At 37.8% G+C, this 16194-nt stretch overlaps 1 protein-coding gene across 1 annotated transcript in view; it reads left to right on the forward strand.

Annotated features, from left to right (window-relative positions):
• The window catches only part of PLXDC2 (plexin domain containing 2), a 282172-nt gene that overhangs the window by 209404 nt on the left and 56574 nt on the right, over positions 1–16194 (forward strand). The window contains exons 7-9 of the mRNA XM_054189766.1: positions 4368–4467; positions 14138–14233; positions 15147–15228. Of these exons, the coding sequence (XP_054045741.1) occupies positions 4368–4467; positions 14138–14233; positions 15147–15228 (278 nt within the window). The remainder of the gene's footprint in view (positions 1–4367; positions 4468–14137; positions 14234–15146; positions 15229–16194) is intronic.

Below are 16194 nucleotides of genomic sequence, written 5' to 3' on the forward strand. Positions count from 1 at the left end.
TCTTAATTTTATTGGCTTGAAGGCTTTCTTTGTTCATTTAAATAGTAATGATTCACTATTTATGTAGTCATCCAGAAACCATTATTAAAGTTGAAATGCTTGTTCAAATTGCCCAATATGTGAAGCTGGAAAATAATTCTAAGAGAGACGTGTAGTAGAATTTTTTCCACTGTGAAAGGAGGCAGAATTGAATGGAACTGATTAAGTGCTAGCACTTAGATGGAATTGATGCTCCTGCTATGTGTGATGGAAAATAATCCTGTTTCCAGTAATAAGACTCCAAACCTTACGATTGTTTCCTGAAAAGTAAAAAAAAAAATAAAATAAAATAAATGCACAGTCTTCATGGATATTCTGCCTGCATTATAGATGCCTGGCATTTCTTTGACTCTGTTATTATTATAAAAAATATTAACATGGAAACAGGATCCTTGATTTTATGAGGTGATCAGTGTATGCAACTTAAAATTCCTGATTAATTTTCATTCAGTTTGGCCTGTAGAGTAATTAATAACTATTTAGGAAACTGGCAATGAAAACCCTATGTAAGTAGTATTGTGTTCCTAATTATTATTTTGCAGCATACTTTGGCTCTTATCTTTGACTCAGTTTTGAAGTGGGGCAGTAGTTGCACCCTGCTTACCATCTCCTTCAGAATAAGGTTAGAGGCCGTTATTTTATTCTTTTTTGAAGGGTAAGATTCTGACATCCTCAAAGTTGAAGAAAATAAAATTTGAGAACTCTGATAGAAAATACTATCTAGATCACTGATCGCAATGATGAATAGAATTCAACATGCATTCTAAATATCTTTCTCTCTATTGTTGAAGTATATAATCCAAAATATAGATGTCAATGCCCCCAGCACTAGTGTGCGCTTGGGAAGTTTATTCATAAACTGGTGACTTGTACAACACAAGAGTTCATATTGTCTGTGGTAACACACACTTTGGAATGATTCTAGTTAAAATTCATCCTCTGAATGTAATGCAATAAAACCTCTGCCACCCATTAGCAACCACTGGCACATTCCTAGCTTACTGTTCAACCGTTTAACACGTCGGCCTGTCATGACATATCTTGCCATTCAGGTGAGGAATTCAGAACACCAGCTATCTGCTTGCTACCCATGTTAACACTGTAATTTTCAATAAATTATTTTATCATTTACTACAAGCCTTCTGTCAAAAGGTCATATTTCCTAATAGGCCATCATATGGTAAAAGCCCATTTTATCTTGACATTTATTCAAAAGATTTCACCTATGAAATGGCACTCAGCACATTCATCACCGAGTGACAGAAGTATTCAGTTCTGTAAAATTATTTCTTTTTCCAGTCTTTAAAAATAAACATATGTAATTGTAAATACGGGTCTAATAAGGCTGCAGTCTTTCAAGAGAATAAAAGAGTTTTCCTGGGTCTTGGATTCCCTTCTACTTTGACTTCATTTCAGTCTACATGACTAATTGTTGGACACAGGCTGTACCTCAGTTTGAAGAGGTGGCTATACTAACTTAAGCTATGTTTTCCTTACACAAACTCTTGTTTCTAAATCCTGTTTCTAAAACCTCTATCCAAAAGTTTGGCTGCTGGTTCTGTTAGACTGGACCCTACTACAACTTTCTCATTTGTTTTAGAAAATGATTCCATAAATTCTTCACTCTCACTAGAATACCCAGCAGAAGAGTGTGGACACCTGCAGGGATTTTGGCAAAACCTACTGAGATGTTTCTGCTCCAAAATTTGCTAATTTCTCCTGAAATTTTTGTTTGTGTTCTCTGTTCAGTTTGGCTACTGTGTCCGCTTTTAGTAGCAGATATCACTGAGTCATTCATAATTTTTATTAAATAGCGAAACTGAAAGTGACTTTCAAGCTCTAGCCATGTTGTAATGAAAACAAATTTATTATTAAAAAAAATAAAAATCCTACATGTGGCATTTGTACTGCAAGAACCCGTCACTCCTTCTTAAAAAAAAAAAAAAAGGAGAGAAATTAGTTCACTGTTATCATAATTTTTGAGGGAAAGATGCAAATTGTTCAATTATTACAAATTCAGAAAAACTGTGTGACAAGGCATTAGACTTAAAATTAAGGAGGCTTACTCAAGGGCACCTGAGTGCAACTTCTCCTGGTTTGCACTCACGCATGAAAATCAGTGTAATTCTTTTCATTAGATGTATGATTCATTCATTAGATGAAATGTAATTCATTTCATACACAAATGTGTATCAGACACAATTTATGCCTTGAGCTGCCAAATTTGCCAGCATATTTTTTTGGTCACACACCTACTCGTAATGCCAATTCTAACTACATTTTGTGTCCATAAAACTCTGATTCATTTCTTCCTCTGCTGTGTTTCCTCTCTAACTTGAAAAGAAATAGTTATTGCATCCTTCTCATCAGTGCTTTTTCTAACTTGATTTTCAATAGCTTCTCTAGAGTATCCTCCTCAAAATCTTTTAAGACAGTTTCTTTGATAGTTAATATAAGCTTTTCTCTACAATATTCTGAGACTGTGAATAAGTGCCTTATTTTGTTTACGTTTTCATGCTGGACAAAGTTTATAAACTTATTTCTGAACTCTGTGAATCTTTTATTTTGAAGACTTTGAAAATACGGCTTTCAGCCTTCTTATGTCACATTCTCCAATAACTGCAATATGCATAAACATGCAACTTAAAATTCCTGATTAAGTTTCATACAGTTTGGCCTGTAGAATAATTAATAACTATTTAGGAAACTGGCAATGAAAGCCCTATATAAGTACTATCATGTTCCTAATTATTATTTTGCAGCAATATGTCACAATCTCCAATAACTAAGCTGATATAAGCCAAATTTGAATTGATGTATTATTAGCAGTATTTCCAAGCCACTTCTGGTTTTGATGTTGGTTTAACATCTTTCCTTTTATTATACCAAAGCAGATCATATATACCAGAACCCCTAAATAAATCAGCCGAACCAGTCACTAAATCAAGTAAAAGAAATGTAAATTTATGACAGCATTTAATTCACCAGAACTCACTTTTTCCGTTAATATTCTCAAATTTAACTTTTCCTAGACATCTAGCAGTCTAATCAGAAAAAAAAAGCACAGCTAAATGGTATTTTGGGAACAAGGAGAACAACTACTGATGCTCAACTCAAATGCCAGAAGTCATGCCATTGATTGACATGCAGGTGATACTGAATTCGCATTCACTGGATGTGTAACCAGCTTTTTACTTTGTTCATCCACTGCAATACTGAGATTGCTTCCAGAACTGTGGTTTTCTAGAACATGGTCCCCAAGCTTCTATCTTGCGCTCTTTTTTCTCTGAGTTATAACTTTGCAATTTATGCAAGGTCTAACTTTGCATCCAGGCATTTTATTATTTTTATTCTGCTAGTGTCATGTGCAGAACTTCTAGGCAGTAAATTTATGTTTCCTTCCCAGTCTTTGATAAAACTTTTGAATGCTAGCTCTGATGTCTGGAGAAGCAAGATATGCTGTAAAGACACGCTGTTAGCCTGAGCTGCTTTAGTGGTGGCTGCTGTTTGTGATCAGTCAGTCTAATTAACTGTGTTAATACTGTATAAATGCTACCTGTCACTAAGTCGAACACCTTACAAAATCCTAAAGTTATTACATCTATACAAGTATCGGCCAAAGCTGCAATCTTGCCCAAAGAATGAAATCAAACTCGATACCTATTTTCGTACAAGCATGTTGCCCAACGTCAATATCTCTGTTCTGTAAAGCTGGACTGGTCTACGGCTAGCTAAGTATTTTTATTTCTTCCACCTAGATATTGGCAAGTGAGCACCTGGCATTTTCCACGTTTTCCATGACATTGATATTTTCTCTGCTAGAAGACAAGACATATTAAGCATGAATATCACTGGGCCAAAGTCCTCTTCTAACAGTTTTCAGTGCAAATTAGCTGAGCCATAAGCTTTTAAAATGTCCGTCCCAAGCTGAACCTCTACAGTTTGTGTGTTCAATAGTAGACAAGAGGTATTACCTCCTCCTCCTTGTCTGATATTAGTGCAGCATCTCACTTTTTCTTCAACTGGTGGAAATACATTACTGACAATTACTACCCTTTTCTGTTTCACCATTAACAATTGTTACACTTCTATCAGTGTTGATGTGAATATTATTATATAAGAAGCGAAACAAACTGAGATAAAATAAAAATTAAAAGCAGTAATTTCAGTCTTCAATAAATCCTTAGTCATATTATGCTGTATTGTATGAAATACTTATTTAGGACTTTTAATTTACAGTGGTTCAACCTGGCAGTGCTGTTTTTTTTAATGTGAAATTTTTTTTTTACTTCAATATTTCATGCATATCCACCTCTTTTGTCTTCCAGATTCCTGTTGCTGTGACACAGATAAGTTCAACCAACCACCCAGTGAAAGTGGGACTCTCAGATGCATTTGTGGTTGTGCACAGGATCCAGCAAATTCCCAGTATGTGGAATTGTAGTGGTACTAATGGTCTGGAGACTGAGAAATGAGTATAAGCTGATTTCATCAAGGATGATTAGCTGCACAACAAATCACTTAGCTAATTTCAGCTTGTTAATTCAAGTGTAATTTTATTTGCTTGATAATTCCCAGTGTGGCTTTCTCTGTCATTGTTTCTTTTGAACTGATAAATTAAGTAAATAAAACTAAATGGCCAGCCAAATAACGCAAAATTAAACTGTCAACCAGCACAATTTAGTATTCCATAAGATACTTTATCTGGAATATTTCTCCATATCCATGGTAGGGAAGAAGCAGCCTGTTCGGAAAAATCATCTGTATCTGCCCTGGTTTGTGGTGAAGCAGAGAAGAGAAAAATATCCAGGCTGGGAGTTCTTTATACTTTACATTCTGAACTTCAAATTCATATATACGTTTTTGTGAGAGAAAAGAAGAGGAGATGTAGTTATTAAATAACATCTTGGGCTCACGTAGTTGTGGCAACAGTAATGCAGGTGATGTTTAATTTTCTCTGGCTTTAATTATACTTTGTATGACTTGACTGAAAGCGAATAGTAGGAGATCAAGTGTGACTTCCTTGATGCTTTGTTTCAACGTGCTGTGTACAGAACCCTTGGAGGTTGTTTAGCCATTAGAGAGTATGCTCACTTTCCGAGTCTGCTGGTTCTATTTACACATTTGGAGCAAATTTACTAAGTTCAAGTTTTGATGATCCCCTAATAGCAGGGTGCAGACGGAAGGAGCTGTGCTTGAACCAGCCTCCTAGGACTGAGTCCAGGCGTATTCTCCTGAAGTGACCCCTGAGGTAGGTGTGGTGCAGATAAAGCTCATAAGGACTGACCTGATCCAGCCCATCTTTAAGGTAGTCTGCAGATGGGGCTGACACCGAAGTTGTGGGTACCGCTGCCTCTCAGCTTAGCCTATTCCCCTCATCACATTTAAACGGTCTTTGATATGAGGGAGTTTTATATGTCCTGCCATGTCCCCAGATGGAAAATTTCCGTACCATCTGCTGCTTGTTGTGAACTCAGAGTAGTGTGAAGGAGGTTGGCATGCTCAGATTTCACTTAAGAGATCGGGTCTTGGAAGAAATTTGTTTCTGAAGTATGATAGATGGCTGTGATGTGCCTACAGTTGCATGGATTGCTTTTGAGTGCTTAGGAACAAATGAATCTAGGTAACTGATTTCAGCCATTTGAGTGATGTTTGTAAGCGAATGATCGGAATATTTTTGTGAGTCTTCAGCTTGTAAGAGCTCCTAAAATGGATTCAGGTGGAAATTAGGTTGATTCACTTGCGGAAATGGTTTATGAGACTAGTCACACAGAAATTCAATGTAAGAGAAGCAAAGAGTATGCGGATCTTTCGGCATCAGGCCTCCATCAGCAAGCTACGCTAAAGGACTCATTTTAGATTTACATATTTTGTATGTGTATGGTATATGTGAGTCTTTATTCTAGTTTGAATCTTTCTTTCTGTAGCAATGCTTCAGATGCGCATCTTGTTTTTCTACCACTATATAACATTGGTTTTGTTGAATACACAGTTACTTACTAGTCTTCTGGTTTTAGTATATAGAATCATAGAATCATAGGGTTGGAAGGGACCTCTGGAGATCATCTAGTCCAACCCCCCTGCCAGAGCTGTAAACCTTTTTGCCACATGATGCTTTCTGCTAAGTGAAGTGACCGTAATTACCAGAAAATCTGCCTAGTGTTTCATCTTAAACTTACTCTGTTCATTAAGTTACGTTAAGTAATGGCAGATAAGAATAATAGAATGTGGGTGAAGAGTCTAAAGCGTGCCACTGCAGCAACAGTTTTAATAGCATTATTTCTGTGTTACTGTGTGTAATGCACTGCTTTTCTCCTTAATGACTGGTTCTCGGGATGGTGGTAATTCATGATTATTTTTGCTAGTTTGCAGCTTACAGTAGAGCCAGTATTAATCAAGGGAATCATCAGTTTGCAGTATATTTTCCTGAAGCTAAATTGTGCTTTCAATGAAACAGGTTTATATTAGTATGTACAGGCAACATAATAGCACCCTGACAGAACTGGTAAATAATGTTGGCCTATAGAGAGCCATTGTCGGATGCTCTTAAAATATGCATGTTCTTGCATTCTTGGTTTTCAGAGGTGTTAAATCAACCATGGGTCTAGTTAATTACTGAAAAAGAGATATGATAGAATCGTCATTTTATTTTATTTGTTAGCTCCTAAAGAGAGGGAAGAATATAAATTGCTGTTTGTCCTGAAAGAAGGCAAAGATAGTATAGCTATTAGTTCTTGCTTACCACTTTAGCATAGACTTTTCCATCAAGAGAACCCAGTTTCCATTTATGTTCATGGCTAGTTCTAGAAAAACAAACAAACAAACAAACAAAACACAAATCAAACAAAAAACCCACACAAGTCTACTGCTTCATGTTTGAGTTTTGTCACTTATTTTTGTATATATCTTGCATTTGAAAAGGAGACATTAAGTGCAAAACAAGCCTATTTGAACAAAAGTATCCTGTCAGTTTTCTAAAATGCGGAATGTCTTTGCTGCACTTTGTATGTTCAGCATTTTAAAATTTCAGTACAATAGTCCCAGTTCTATTGAAGTAATTTTGGAAAAATTAGAACTAACTATTTATCGGATTTTTTCAGACATACTGTCTAAAACATTAGTAATAACTTTTTTAATATGTGCGAAAGGTGAGTTCTAAAGCCAGGCAAACCTATTTCATTCTGAGGAGAGAAAAATGTGCTTTTCATTCCAAAAGTGCATTTTAATGAGTGCTGAAAAGAATCCTCTTCAAGAGCCAAGTGCAAAAAGAAAGGATTTTCTGAACTTTTTGAAATGGAGAACCTTGAGTATTTCATACCTACTTTTGCTAATGTACTCCTACATATAAAGGCTTTGCAGTAATACCCTTTTTATCTGTCCCTAAAAGAATACAGGTACCTACATATTTTCACCGTATCTTTTCAGAATTAGAGCATGGAAATGGGAGATTTTTGGCAAGTGGCTTTCCGCCTGTTATATGTGTTTGATTTTTTTTTTTTTCTTGATCTGGTACTATTGCTTATACATAGACAATGTCTTTATGTTTGAGCCTATATGTGGTACTATTATATTGATGCAGATTGGCCACTATTTTATATTTTTATATATATATATATATAAAATGTATAGATACTTATGCCCGAACATACTCTAGAGGTGCTTTGGAATGAATGGTAATGTGTGAAGGGAAGCAAATTTTTGCTTGACACCAAGGTTAACAAGAAAATCCCTAAATTCTGAGATTTATATGACAGCAAAATGGCAAACTAAGTCCATCAATTAATTTCAGTGGAAAGGTTTCTGCTTCTTCCAGGTAATTCAAGTGAAGTAAGCCAGACTCTGGACGTCTGCTTTTGGTTTGTCCGATAAGTTAGAGGTACCACCCTGATTTCTTCTTCTTCAGACAGGCCAAACACTTGTACATTAACTATTATTTCCTTTCGTAACACGGACACTAAGAATGTTTAGTGGATATCTATCTCCCAGTTAGACAACATATGATTGGTGAAGACAAAGCTGGGAGATAGCTTTACGTGTTCCTCCAGCAACTCGTCTCCTCCTTTTTTTTCAGCATCTTCACCAGGAGGACTTTGTCTCTGTCCCATTGCAACCACCTTATTTTCCCTGTTCCTTCTTATTTCTTATTTTTTTCTCATCCATTCTTGGCATTCTGTTCTTGGTCCGTCTTTCAGTCCTACAGTGTCCTTTGCTCTCCCTCCTGCAGACTTCTAAGATCTCTCTCTAATTTCATGACTGTCTTTCCTTCAGGGTTGCTACATTTCTCTCTGTTTCAGTGCTGTCTTCACTTTTGTCTTTCAATTAGCTTTCTATTGTGCATGAAGAAGAAAAGAAAAAGCATTTCCTGCAACCCAGGAAAATTTAGCAATGGAAAATCCCACCAGTGAGCTTGCCTAGATTGTGCTTTTTTTTTCCATGAGAGCATGAAATACACTGGTAAAATGAGAGCGCCAGATTGAGGGGATCTACACAGTGGGTCACTTGCACTTAGAGATAACGGCTGGGTTTTTCTCCGTGATGAGACATACTTCTCCATGATCTTGGCCTCTATTGTTTTAGGTACAACTCTTTTAGGAAATCCATACCTTTCAACCCAACATTTAATGACGCTGAAATTACTCAACAGCACAGTGTACACAAATGAAATAGCCGAGCTATGTGTTAGTAATATTCCCGTTTCAGTGCAATTAGTGCCACTCAATATGTAGTGTAACTCAAGCATATAATTAGGTGACAACTCTGCATGTTGTAACTGTTTGCTGAAGATTTCTCTCCAGTTTGTTTACAGCAGTGAAGCCCCTGAAAGAACCTTAGCAAGTACCTTCCTGAAGGGTAAAAGAAGACTAGCAGTTCATGTTGTGATATTTATTGTATAAAGGTGCAGCACCATCTGGGAAATCGCGTAGTCTAATTTGCTGCTGCCTTACTAGTAATGTTGTCATTTACCTCTGTGCAAAGTGGGCCCCAAAGTTATCCCTCTAAATTCACAGTATTTATTCTTGCATTCCGCTAGTGTAACTAATCCCAGAGGGTGCCAACTCCTCCAGCCCTGCGTGTTTATCTGCTGGCCCAAAGGGGTTTATCCAGACAGCTGGGTTCCTTGGTGCAACATGTTCGATTCAGGAGCAGTGTGGGAAAGAGATGGGCACGCTGGCAATCTTTGGTGGCGTAGCCGCACTTCAGGGATTGGTACGAGGTGATCAAATTTTAAAATGTTTTCAGTTTAGCCAAAACCTTAACTGGCCATCAACCAATCTCAGAATTAGGCAGTTTGGTGCATGGCGGCTTAAGGGGATAAAGCGCGGGGGTTTTCACGCCTAGATCCTGTATTAGGAGCAGCTCAGCTGGCGTCAGGAGAAGGGATATATCTGGAAGGAGATGGAGAGTTTCAAAGTAAATGATGTGTGGTGGGCACAGAGCGTTACTGTAGAACAGTTTTTTCTATATTATTCATAAAGCAGGTATTTTCAGAGCCTACTTCACTGGTTTGTTTATTCACAGATTATATGTCTTTGAGGCACAGCTTCTAGGTTTTAAAGGATTTTTTAGTAATTTTTAGGAGAATGTTAAAATTAATACAATTAGGGAATCTGAGTTTTGATCTAGATTAAGATGTGTGTGTAAGACTCCATAACCAAGAGCAATTGTGGTGGTGGTTTGATTACAGGCATGTTTGGTCCCAGTGTCAGTGCCTCGAGAATTAATTAGTTAATATTGGTAAGTTTAGCAATATGAAGCTGTTAAAAAACAAAAAAAAACAAAAAAAAAAAAAAAAAAACAAAGACTGCTTTGACATTCTGATTCCCTTACCTTTTGTGGCGATGGCAATCAGACAAACAAGGCTGGCAAATTATATATTTGCATGACAATTTTTTTGCTAAACAAAGTCCCTATTAAGCAAACCCAGTGTCTGTCTAGTACAGCAGCTGCGCCCCACCCTTCTGTTTTTCACTCTTATATTTTTCACCAATTGCTGGCAGCGTAAGCTGGATAGGTTTCATAAATTGTTTGCTTCAAATTGACTTCTGCATAATCAAATGCACCCTCTTACCGTTTGTGCTTTCTCTATCAGCTAGACTTAAAAATGAAAGTGCAGCTATATGAATACATATGGCCTTGTTTAGCAGTTTTTGCTGCGTATATGGCCGATCTCAATTCCCTAGAAATCTTTCACCGACAAAGATTTTTATTCGTGTGAACATATAATTTAAAAAATCAGACTGACTTCTCCAATATTTTCACATTTCACTGGGTTGCAGGTTTAGCTGAGGAATACTGTGTGAGAAAAAGTGATTATGTGATGGAAAAGTACCAGAGAGATTGTGCATCTGTTGGACACATATTTAGAATGGTTTATTACTAGCTACTGACCCTTCAGGTATCTTAGGAAGTCACTGGTGCTTTTCTGGCACTGCTCCGTCTCCAGAGCACTCTCTCTGTTTAGTACATTTAGTTACCTCTGGAAGTTCTGTTTCATAGAATATTTATATGCCGTTATTTAGTTTAAAACTACCCTGATAAAACTACATAGAAATGTTTTGTCACACCAGAATCTTGCACATCTATAATTTACCGATCCATTGCTTAATCCCTTGAAGGGATTCTTTCGACTGGCCTTCTGACCCACCACGTTATCTCTCTAGGTCACTGAGAAATGTACTTACCTCAAGCAAGTACTGGTGTTTTCTTCAGCTTTTTCTGCTGGGACTGTACCTTTCACCTTGTATTCAAAGATAGTACGTGTACATGCCACAGAAACAAACCAAAGAACAATTTGGGCTATGCTATAAATTAAACCAAATGTGAAAAAAAAAGACACTCTTATTGAAAAAAAAAATATTATTTATACTATTCTGTTAAAAAGGGTGTTTAAGATGCTCAGGCCTATAGAAAAGTAAAATATTTTTGTGACTAGGAGAAGAGTACATACGCATTTTCTGAAATTCAGAACCAGGAATGGTACTTCAAGAGTATATATGCATGCAAAAAGTCCTTTTCCTTTTCTCCCTTCTCTGTAATGCCTCTTTTCAGTAAAATATCTGCATAAATTTTTGCCTATTACTACATCGTATGATTTCGGTAGTTTTTGTCAAGTTAAGGTGCGAACTGAAGTACAAGGGCTTTATAAGCTCTTTGTGATTCGGCACTTGTACTTGTTTGTAAAAGAGCTAAATGGACAGCATAAGACAAAGAACAAGTTCCACCTGAGTGAAAGGCAGTGTGTGTCTTGGGTTGGAGCAGGAGCGTTGTGTGGGGAGGTTGAGGGGGAAAGTGTCAGGGGAGAATATTCGTTTTTGTTTATCCTGTTAAGTTTAGCTTTTCTAGTCTGTTTTCTTAAGGGGATACAGGCTCAGAATTCTAAATCGGGAGGAAAAAGTGCATTTTCAGGAGCTAAGCATGGCGGGTTTCAAGTCAGACTTTCAAAGGAATCTACACCTGCAAGAAAATGGCATTTTCTTGCAACCTGGCCATGCAGATAAATTTGAGCACTCATGTTTCCAACCACCTGCCTGCGAGTATATACAAAGCTGTTAGAAAGTGACTATGTAAATATCTCTCTCTGTACTTAAGTTTCTTACAGTAGATAGGCCCCTCATATGCAAACTCACCACCTGTAGTTGGCACAGTCTTCTTCCTGAAGAAGAAAAGATCAAACCAGAGTCTACCAGGCAGAGGGATTTAATGAGATCAACAGTCTATGCATGATTAGAATTTTTATTTTTTTTTTTACAACAAACCTAATTCTCTTAAAATCAGTGGTTTTTTAGAAACTTCATGCCCTGGGTGAGATAAAAGTTCCAGTGACCCGAGTCACTGATTTTTACTAGATTTTTGGAAAGCCACAAGCTCCCTTTTTCTTGTAAGCCCTGTGAGGAGTCTGTTAGGAAAGGTTCAGAGTAAACAGAATTATAGCATGCCAGTCTATACCACCACTGATGGGATGAGATGGAGTTCAATTAAAGTACGGGCACCCACCATTTTAATTTATCTATCCATTTGCTTATTTTTTTGGACAGAAGGATAAAAATTACTGTGGAAACAAATTACAGCCTTCAGCATTGGCGGGAGTTCCTTTCAAACAAATTTCCTGATCACTGTGATTTGGCAAGTGCTTTTATGGGACTTACCATCCTGGGAGCATAACCTCTCACTGCTGGCAAGACATTTTCCCCACCCCAGGACACGATTAGCTTTGCCTTGGAAACCCTTTTTGTCCAGCGGGTTTGAAGGACATGGCTAACGCATTTATTGGGGTAAACATCTGGGACATCCCCATACCTGTCTTTTAACTTGTCAGAATGACTTTGTAGGTAAAACACAAAACGAGCTCAATTATAGGTGCATTTCATACCAAAAGAGAAATCTGCTATTCAGGGGTGAAGCCATAGCAAAGTCAGCTTCAAATAAATGGCAAGAGGAACTGCTTGGCAAAGGTCCTGATTTGGAGATAAATAGAAATATTATTGTCTGAAAGCCAGACGCTGCCTACCCGTGGCTGAGAGCTCACGCAGTGGGAGAGGAGCTGCTTCCCCCGCAGCGACCCTGGCTGATGCAGGAGAGAGTTATCCCACCCACCACACCTCTGCTTCCGCCTCCCCTCCCCACTCAGAGATTCCCATGTTTATTCCAGCTGACATCAACAGTTTGATGGTTATTTGCTGTGTGGTGTAAGGCAGATTCCCACAGCTGTGCTTTTAGAGGTTGGCCATCCCTCTTTCTTAGAAAGCCTTGTCCACGTGAGCCAAGAAGCACCTTAGCCACAGGACCTTAGTGCACTTCTTAGTGCACTTTCTCTCTTCCCTTAAAAATTAGTATTTATTGCTTGATTGATTTTAGTTGAGGTTCCATTTTCTGTCTGAAAAATGCCTCCAACTTCCCTCCTAACAAGAGATTGTGAAAACACTTCAGATTTGGTGCCATGTGATTGCTTAACCGCCACATGATCCTACTTCAACCTGCGGAAATGCAGCCTCTGTACCAGGCAACAAGGTGTGCCTTAATCTGTACAGGGCTGGCAACACAGAACACGGATTGTGGTTGAGTTGGTGGCTGGCTGCAATTTCTTGTCTTCTGTTGAATGTAGACTCAGACCACCACCGACCACAGGAACCTGTTAATCCTTTGTATGTCACCCTTTGTGCCTCTCTGGCACGATTCCCCAGGGTCAGCGATTGTATTTAGCATTCATTGCAATTAGTTTAGGAGGCCTTCAAAAAGGACAGAAATTTGAATCCAGTGGACCAGGAAATCATCATTATTGTGTCAGGTTGCCAGTATAGGCTGGACTTTTAATTTGCAAACGTACAAGCTCACCAGTCTGCACTGCAGCCGTGCGCTTGAAATCTGGAATATTTGGAATACATGATAGGATATTGATCTGGAAACTAACAATTACGTGATTTTTTTTTCACGCTTATCTTGTGCTTGGGTCTTACAGTCATCTGTGTGTTCAAGGCCCGCAAGAACAGTACATTGACTGTATTGAATTTTGGAGAAACTTAGGTGCAGTTAGCTTGTGTAAAGATTATGCATAACATTGGCTGCTCAGGAAGACTTGTCTTCTTTAATGTTATAATATGGAAAAATGTTCTAGTGCATTCAGATGTGAGCTAGCTTGTAGCTAACAAATTTGATTAAGCGATGAAATCAGTTTTGTTTGTGCATCTTGACAACTGACAAAGTGAGCATATAAAGCATTTCTCCCAAGTCTGTAAGCTGAGAAATGTCTTAGGAAAACAAGCATCTGAAATATACCCTAAAATGTCTGACAGTATCCTCGCTAGAATTTCTGCCTAAAGGAATGACTAAGATGCCTGAGAGCACACTCAGCGTTTTCATTATTCCTTACTGGTGGAAATAGGTACCTATTTTGTCAGGTCTGATGGTTTCTCAAGTGAAAAATTCTGTCTATACCTTTTACATGTTCCTCCGTGGTGTCTGAAGTTAAAAATAGATTCTTGAGCAAAATTGGTGTCCTGTGTGCACCTAAGGAGCAATGAGCAGTCGTTACATTGCCTGTATTTCACAACCTACAGACTGCAAAATAGTAAAGTGTGAAAATATTTTTCTTTTCTGGTAGATGTCCGTAGAAGAACAATATACGAGTACCACAGGGTGGAGCTACAGATGTCAAAGATTACCAATCTCTCAGCTGTTGAAATGATACCTCTGCCAAGTAAGTAAAACATAACATGGGCAGGAGCCAGATCTGGGAAGGGTCCCCCTCCCCCTCCCAGTAACACATACACGATTTTAGATATTTTGTTTTATCTGTGGACTTGGAATCATGGAAAGATTCATTTATCTACTCTCAAATTTATTCCCGGGTGGATGATGTGTTATCCAGTGCATCCTCATGTATCTCAAGTTAGTTTATGGGTATATAGCTCCCAGTAGCTTTTGAATGAAATCTGTGCCAAATCATTTTTTCAGAAGAATGATTATATTGACTTTAAATTTATTTCCTCAAGAAAAAAAAAAGAACAATTTTCATGCTTGCAAGGCAAACACAAATTCTTCTGTGTACGGTGCATCACATTGCAAAGGAATATCCCCAAACACATTTTGCACTTCATCTACCTCTTTTGTCCGAGGTAAAACTACATTGTTTAGAAATCTCTGGGTTTAAACTGCCAGCTGTACTACTGTGAAAAAAATGAAAATGGCTATTTTTCTTTTTTCTAATCCAATTAGAGTTCTTGCACACTTGCCTGCCAGTCCTATTATCTGTGTATGCCTGGGTGTTAGCAACACCAAGGAACACTGGAGACAGGGAAGAAAGAGATTTAAGCAAATACTTAATATTAAGCAAAAAGATAAAAATATAGCAATGAAGCTGAATGAACAGATGTGGAAGTGGGATTACATTTACAAACAGAATACAAATGGGATCCTACAGATAAAATGTACCTCTGTGCATACGGTTGTGAAATGCATTTTAGTCTGGGTTTAGTGTCTTATTTTGGACATGTGAACCTGTTGAGTCCCTAAGTACGTATTATCAGAGGATGTATCCTTCTTTTGTGCTTTTTATGAGAATTATTTGTGAGACAAATGTAATAATTCGTGGTTGTTTATCTACATCCCAGCTTGTCTCCAGTTTACCAGCTGTGGTCCCTGTGTCACTGCGCAGATTGGTTTCAACTGCAGCTGGTGCAGTAAACTCCAAAGGTAAGGAAAACGATTTTTCTTTTTTTGCATGGGTATGCAGCTGTGCTCAAAGGATATCTAAAAACATTGCCCGTATGTTATTCAGCACAAAGGGTTGTTATAGTTAGGTCTTATATACATGCATTCACACGAATATACACCTCAGTCGCAATCACTAGCAACATATCATTGTCCCATTTCACTTCAGCAAAGAAATTAGGCAAGAATGGTCAGAACAATTGTTTTGGGACTTAAGCCCTTCTTCGTATTTCCTTAACCCTACTTTGATATCCTTTGGAAGGAGAACAAGAAGTAGAAATCATAATAAAATTCCTATTTTCTCCCTACATCCCTGGCTTCATCTAAAATAATTTAACCACATGGAGATGCGGGGTGGTAACGTAACTGGAACAGACATGCTTGTTCTATTAACAGTAGGGAGACACACGCATCTAAAGACTGAGAGCCTTCTGTCTTTTAACCTCTCATTATACTTAGTGGGTACATTGGGTCTCCTCAGCCTCTCACTGCCACATTGACGAGGACAATCAAGTCAGTAGCAGGAGCACAGACAGCAAAATGGAAACTCTGCACCTGTAGATTTTCCAAAAAGTTCTTTACTCGCTGACCTTCATGGACCTTCAGAGCAAGAACTTATTTAACACCAGTTCTGTGGCACAAAATGCAGTATCGTAATGGATATTTATTGTTGTGTTTTTCAGCTCTAGTGATGAGTTTCTGAAGTATTATGTATAAAATGGATGCATAATGAAAGGAGAAAATGCTACTAGCAGTCTAAACAGTGTAATAATTTGATACCATACTGAAGAACTGATAAATAGCTAATGAATGTGGTATAGAATTAGGCACTTCAGGTCACTTGTATTATGTTTTCTTAAACTTCTACTCCCTTAGTAAGTCATTTCAGAAGTCACTCTGTTGGTGGTTTGTCTTGCAAAAAACTCTTGAGTGGAATTAGAGCTAAAT

This window comes from Rissa tridactyla, chromosome 2 (assembly GCF_028500815.1).
Source record: "Rissa tridactyla isolate bRisTri1 chromosome 2, bRisTri1.patW.cur.20221130, whole genome shotgun sequence".
Lineage (NCBI taxonomy): Eukaryota > Metazoa > Chordata > Aves > Charadriiformes > Laridae > Rissa > Rissa tridactyla.